At 37.9% G+C, this 7500-nt stretch overlaps 2 protein-coding genes across 3 annotated transcripts in view; both read left to right on the forward strand.

The window, feature by feature from the left end:
* Positions 1 to 3207, forward strand: part of LOC138030026 (uncharacterized) — a 4368-nt gene extending 1161 nt beyond the window's left edge. The window contains exon 1 of the mRNA XM_068877888.1: positions 1 to 3207. This exon is cut by the window's left edge and continues 1161 nt beyond it. The gene's annotated coding sequence lies outside the window, so the exon portion shown is untranslated.
* Positions 1 to 6354, forward strand: part of LOC138030024 (neuroendocrine convertase 1-like) — a 165531-nt gene extending 159177 nt beyond the window's left edge. For both annotated transcript variants that reach the window (XM_068877877.1, XM_068877879.1), the window contains one exon: positions 4886 to 6354. Coding sequence is in view for 1 of the 2 variants with exons in the window: in XM_068877879.1 (XP_068733980.1) it covers positions 4886 to 4935 (50 nt within the window). In the remaining variant the exon portion in view is untranslated. The remainder of the gene's footprint in view (positions 1 to 4885) is intronic.
* The last annotated feature ends 1146 nt before the right edge of the window (positions 6355 to 7500 follow it).

Raw genomic sequence — 7500 nt, forward strand, 5'->3', positions numbered from 1 at the left:
CAGAACATCCACAAGAACCGGGACGAAGAGGAAGAGGACGAAGACGAAGATGCTGCAGTAGCAGAAGAACAGCCAGATTGAGTGGATGTATATGCTGGGCAAAACCAGATATTTGAGGGTGTGGAGAGGGATTTGGATTATGCTGATGGTGGAGAGGAGTATGACTGGAGTAGTACTTGCATTGTGGTTCCTGAGGGTGAAGACCCCAAGATGTGGCTTCAAGAAAGGATAAAAGAAGATGAAAAACAGCAAATGGAAACTGAACACCTTGAATTGCCACAGGTGTCTCTGTCATCCCTAAATGAGAATCAGAGAGCCATAGTTAGTCTGGTGTTGCACACCCTCTACAACTTTGTTGAAAACCAAGAACATTACCATCCTTTGCGACTTGTTGTCTCCGGAACTGCTGGAACCGGAAGGTCATATGTCATCAGGTGCCTTCAGAGGTTGGTGCGGAAAGTGTTTGGGGCCAATGGTGCAATACAGGTGATCACTCCAACAGGGAATGCTGCCTATCTCGTTCAAGGCAGTACAGCTCACAGCTTTTTAGGAATCCCAACAGGGGCAAGGTCTTGCAACGAGTTGACAGTGCCTTCTGGACCTGTGCTTGAAAAAATTCAGAATAAGTGTGAAAATCTGAAAGTTCTGGTTGGAGATGAGCGATCAATGTTTGGCCGCACAACCATGGGCTGGATGAAACACCATACACGTTATGCAATTAACAGAGGAGCCAATGCAGATGAGTTGTGGGGAGGTATTCCTGTAGCGGTGTTCATGGGAGATGATGTTCAACTGCCTCCTGTGTGTGACACCGCTGTGTATATTCAAGATTGTCACAGTGCACCGTCTAATCATGGTCGTTTAGTATGGACAACTTTTGATTGTAAGACAAACTGAATCTGAACAACAGCTCAGAGATGTGTTGATGTCATTGAGAACCTACAGTACGACACCCCAGCAAATTCATTGGCTACAGACGTTTCAGTGGTACAATCTCCGATTAACCCATGGTCCAGAACTCCTAGGAAGGATGGATGAACAAGGCTTGTTTGTGTTTCCAACGCATCGTCTGGAATGGGAGCGCAACAAAGTTAAGTTACTTGAGTGGAACAGAAAGCTAAACCACCCAGTGGCAAGGATAAAAGCACTTGACAATGGCAGACATTCACAGAAGGCAGACACTAACAAGTAACTTAAAGGCTGCATGGGGGCTGTACAATGGAGCAGTGGGAACAGTAGTGGACATTGTCTACGCAGATGGTAACAGACCAACAGACGATCCCCTGCCATTACCTGATGTTGTGTATGTACGTTTTCCAGGATATAAGGGTCCACCTTATATCAATGGAGATTTGACAGTGGTGCCAATTGTGCCCGTAAGTCGGTGCACTGACTGCTCATGTCGATGCAAGCGTCTTCAAGTTCCATTGAGATTGGCATGGGGAACAACAATCCACAAGTGCCAAGGGATGACTGTAGGTAATGGGGAAGCATTCAAATATGTCGTGATTCATCCTGGAAAGCACGAGTTTGAAGCTAAGAATCCTGGAGCTTTACTTGTGGCATTGTCACGAGCAAAATCAGTGGGTGGAGAAGGCAGAGATCCTGATTTTGGATTTCATGAAGATGTACTGATAAATGATGACAGATTCAACACTCCAACCACCCGGGCAAGAGCAGTGGAGATGGAAAGGCTGCATGTATTAGCAAGTCAGTGTCGTCAGAGGGAACCTTTAAATAGCACCAGCATATAGGGAGGAAACTTTTCTCAGAATGGTTGAGTGGGCTGAGTCGCAAGGTCATCATTAAGCAATTTTTGAAGCAGTCATCCTATTCTAATCAGCCTTTCATATGTCACTGAAGGTCTGAATTGCCAATCATAGCAATTACAAGGTTAGCTATGCTGCAATTAGTCTGTGTGACTGAGGACCTGAGTGGTCATGCATAACAAATATAAGGCAGTTATGCTAGGGAGCCTCAGTGGCCAAGCATAAGACAGTTGTGCTGCAATCAGCCTGAGTGGCTGAGGGCCTGTGTGGCCATGCACAACAAAATATGAGGCAGTTATGCTGTAATCAGACTGTGTGACTGAGGGCCTTAGGGTGGTAAAGGAGGGATCCCAGTCACAAATTAGGGGCATGTTTTTTTTTTCAAATCATGATTCAAAAGTTTCTTTTAATGGCATTTTTTTTACAAGTAACATATTTTCAGTTGCGAACAGAACACGGTTAATGCAAATTGCTCGAGCTAAGTAGCATTAATTAGTCCTAAATTTCTTAGAAATTGGTCATGTTTCTTTCAGATATCCCTCACATCAATAATTATGTTTGAATCTGGTGAGTTTGGAGATACCTACAAGAATTAATGATCAGCGATTTTTTTCTCGTTTAATTGTAAAATACAGTAAAAATGATTAATTACACTTCGTTGACAACTTGTAACAAGAGCCTGTTCAAACGATAGCAACATTTTCTGTAAGTTGTGATACGTACGTAAGCTACCATTAGATTCTCAATTTTCAAGAAAATTTAGTCAAGATTTATGATAAACAAAACAATAGGACCATGGATCATGCTAGACTATCAATTCACAGATTACAAGCACATTTCAGCTCTTTTTATTTGTAATGCACCTTTTCTCTTCTCGAATGATGCCTCGTACAAAACCCCTTTACCACCTTGTTCTGTGGCCATGCATAAGACGTTATGCTGCAGTCGGCCTTTGTGGCTGAGGACCTGAGTGGTCATGCATAACAAAAATAAGGCAGTTATGCTGCAATCAGTCTGTGTGACTGAGGGCTTGTGCGGCCATGCATAACAAATTGCTATGCTATATCAGTCTATGTGGCTGATAACCAATTCCCAATGGTTTAGCAAGTGGCCTTCGTGGCCATTAGCTAGGCCATTCTGGTTTCTGTTTCTGACTAAATACGTCTGCAGATAGCATGTCAGGTGATATGTGATGACAAACATGTTATGTAAGATGATAGAAATTCAATGTGAAATAAAGATTGCACCATGATTTCAAGTTGGCATTTGGTTGTAATTACCCATTGTGTTACATGTACATTATTTATGTTAATATGTTAACATGTTAATCAGTAGGTTCCAACAAAGTCCATGGTATGGTTATATTGATTTTTTTTCCAAGAGAATTCATTTTTGTGCAGTGTCTACCCAGATGTATCTCTGGTTCAATTATCTCTTGGGAAGTGGCCTCATATTATGTTTGCATCTTTGATTTGGGCTCAATTAAAGATATTCACAATTCTTTTAAAAGGACAAAATAATTTTTGGGCAAAGTTCTCAAATAAATAGATACCTTTACAATAATTATTGTGACATCTATATATTATGGTTCTCAATTTTAGCAAGTGTGAAGTAAAATTTGAGACCATTCAATAAATTTGTCAATGAAGTCACAAATCCAACAAGAAGTTAAGTTGGCAACAATGAGTGAAGGTGGTGCCTTCATGAGACCCCACCTTCATGAGCGGATAATATGTGGCGAGGTCAGGAAAAAGAGCTTTAAAAATGCCATGGGGGACCAGGAATCCAGTCTCATTTGGATATGTATTTTTCTATTTCATTACCACAGGGCGCTATTGAATTAATGGCAATTAGTGCTCACGCTTAAGAGTAGATAGTTGTTATTATGCTTAAGATTATTACTATTAATGCAATTGAATATGATTAAGTCTATCATGACATTCATGTCACCTTATATGTTATCCTCATTTGTGATCTCACAGTCCTGTCATCTCAATAACTTCTTATTAATTATTCAAAAGAATGATTGGTCACACATAAAATTGTCGTAATTTGGACAGAATGTCACACAACAAAAAACTATGTCATTCAATTGATGAAAAACAGATGGTTGCCAAATTTACAAAGAATCAGAAGATACATGTATTCATGAATACATTGAATAATAAGATATCACTGCAGCTAATCTTCAGCGCTAGGCCCTGGGAATACCAACTGGGCGCTGATGTCTTGCTTCGCCCTTGTGTGGCAACAAAATCTTATAATTGCTCAATACTTCCTGAGCTTTTATTTGTTAGAGAATTTGTCATATAGCATTGCCTGCATTCAAACACCAATTATAATTAACCTTTGATGCATGTATACCAGCAACACCTTACATCAAAATGTGACTTGCTCTGATAAACAACCTGCATGTGTCCTTGAACAACATTCCCAGTTGTGAATGAAGTTGAATTTGACTTGAAATTGAAAACTTTATAATAAAAACACCTAGTTTGTTACTTTCAAAACAGACATGTATTAAAAGAAATAATACGTATATATTTATCAAGCTTTTTGATAATTATTGATGATGTTTAGTGGTCACCAATCATTGTATCTATAATTCATCACAAGTATGCATAGCAATAAATGTTTTGGTCATACTGTACCCAGTAAAACACATTGAACCTGTCTCAGAAGCAAGAGTAGTATAAAAATACATATGTGACATTTTCAACTTGCTAAAGCAAATCAAAAAACAAGTTTGTGTATCTAAACATCCTAGAACAAGAAGAGCATTTGTTTCTCAATGTCTGTACACACTGTTTAGAACAAGAGAACATGTCTTGCTCATTTCATTGATAATCTCCTTTGCAGGTGGTTTGTAAACTGTGTGTTTGCAGCAATTTAAAGATCATTTCAAGTCTGTACTGTGCACATGTTCTTATTCATTTAAGGGGATGGCTCTTAACTACCAAACTGTTGCTATGGAGCCCTTCAAATAATCACTTCTCAATACCCTTTTACTCTACAGTTACCATTTTCTGTCAAGTGTGTTCAGTTAATGAAAAATGATGGGATGGTTCCCAGACTGTGAAAAAACCATGTCTATCTTTGTTTCCTGTTTTTCACAGAAATCCACTGCAGAGGACTGGGACTAGTTGCACATGCACATTCTGATTGAAGTGATGTCAGATTTCCATTCAAAAAGTTATTTCACAGAACCTCCCATGCAATCTTCTTGCAGGGTTCTTTGACTAGAAAGTTCCCTTAGCAACCATTGTCTTTCTGTAGTTACATGTCAGTGCCATCCCCCTTAATGTGTCTCAGAATGAAGCAGATAGCAAGTTATTATTACTTATCTGTTTTGCTCTCATTGGAAGAGACAACTTTATAGGGATAACAGGCATAGGAAATGTTGTCAAGAATTTTAAATGTCTCACAAATAACGTAACTAAAAACACTTTCTAATAAATATTTCTCAACTACAAAATATTAATAATGCAGCATGCAGCCATGGAAAGTTCCCAACCATCATATCTTTGGAACCCAAACTTGTACAGAAACACTGTCTGACTATGTTATTACAACCAAAGAGGTTTTCAAGACTTTTTGAGTGAGAACCACATCATTTTGATATGTTGCGTGACCAGAACAGAACCGCTGTGGGGATGGGGTAAGTGTTGTAATAACTGTACCTCATCTGGCGGAGTTAATTTGACCTCGGAACCGAGCTCCGTGTCTCGTGCGGCGATCATAAGCAGTTAAATTAATCAGCTATCGTGGAAATCGAAGCAGAAAATGCTCATTTCCAGCCAAGTGCGTGGGGTTTTTTGACGACGAAACATTCACCGAGGTTCGCAAATGATGTGGCTTTAGCTTTGCGTGAAAAAATCTTGGCTGGGATGGATTTTCGAGTCGCAAACACAGGAAAATTTTCCAAAAAACCGTGGATGTCATTTGTCTTTTCCATCATGTGAATTAGCTAACTCCCATTCTTACATAATTCCCATTAATGGAAATTTTCCAACATAAAAATGTGGTAAACAATAACCATTAATGTAAATTTAGTCTCATTAATGTCTTTTAACAAATTCCCATTAATAATAATACACTTGATGAAACCAATAATGGAATTTAAAATCCCATGGCAGAATTCTACATAAAAACCATTAAGGAGAAAGTATTTAAATCTATTCATGTGACTTTGTTAGTGCAGTCCATCGTGTTAAATGTTTAAATCCCATGAATGGGAATCAACTCGATAAAACCAATAATGGGAATTAAAAATCCCATCATGCTTTTATATACACAAGCCATTAATGGGAAGTGTTCATTTCCATTAATGTGAATTGATTATTGCAGTACACTGTGTAAAATATTGAAATCCCATGAATGGAAATCAACTTAATAAAACCAATAATGGGAATTAAAAATCCCATGAAAGTATTCTATACACAAGCCATTAATGGCAAGTATTCCTATCCACTCATGCAAATTGATTAGTGCAGTACATTTGTGTAAAATACTGAAATCCCATGAATGGAAATCAACTTAATAAAACCAATAATGGGAATCAAAAATCCCACGACGGTATCTTATACACAAGCCATTAATGGAAAGCATTCATATCCATTCATGTGAATTGATTAGTGCAGTACATTCTGTAAAATATCGAAATCCCATTAATGGGAAATCAACTTGGTATAACCATTACTGGGAATTTAAATCTGTGTTCAAGCTACACATGGGAAAACATTTAAATCATTTCACGTGAATTGGTCAGTGCAGTCCACAATTTAAAATGTTAAATCCCTTGAATGGAGACCAACTTGATACATGTACAAGGTACAAAATGAAGAAAATGAAGGAATGACCAATAAGGACTTAAAATAATTTCAACACAGAAACTAGATGACAACTTCACCTGAAACTTAACACTGAGACAGTCAGTTAAAAGCAGAATTAATTTTAAAAGGAAATAGGAAATTGATAAATCTGGATGATTTCACAGACACAGCCACAAATGTAATCCAATATCAAATCCAATAACAGGTCTTTTTTTAAACCATGTAGGACTTCAAAAATTTTATTATTGTAATGCAATGGATTTATAAAAATACACAAAGGAAGCCTAATTTAAATGCACAAATCATACTTATGGAAATATTTAACTGCAAAGGAAATTCTCAATTATTTTCTTTCATTTGGTATTTGTTACCAAGGAAGAGACATTTTGTTAGAGGCCCTCATCTCTGACAATAATTTAACTGAGTACCACAAGTAGGTGGTATGGCTTGATTTTAATACAGTGAAATTATACCTTATCATGATTCCTTTGACAAGAATCAAGAGATTGATTTTGCACATTTATGAAAACTACATCACAGTGATTACCAAACTCTGGACACAGTCCACTACACGTAGAAATATTATTCCCTAAGACATTCATCTCCTCTCCAATTCACCGCTTTCTTCACATAAAAAGAGTTCTGTGAAGAAAATATCTTGTGCGGCCTCTGTCACGTCACAGTATTGAGTAACGTACGTACAGGTCTTCACCTGGCTTCTCCATATCCCTTGTCATTGAAGGACAATGAACCTTGTATTTGGTTCACTAAAAGAAGTACTCCGTAAATGGCACATACATGTACAATAATTATCTTCAATTGCAGTTGTTCTCAATCGAACGGCTCTGATTGGTCTGTAAGTATCCCATGATTTAGGCTCCTGATAAACCATCCTCCAA

This window comes from Montipora capricornis, chromosome 13 (assembly GCF_036669925.1).
Source record: "Montipora capricornis isolate CH-2021 chromosome 13, ASM3666992v2, whole genome shotgun sequence".
Taxonomy (NCBI): Eukaryota; Metazoa; Cnidaria; class Anthozoa; order Scleractinia; family Acroporidae; genus Montipora; species Montipora capricornis.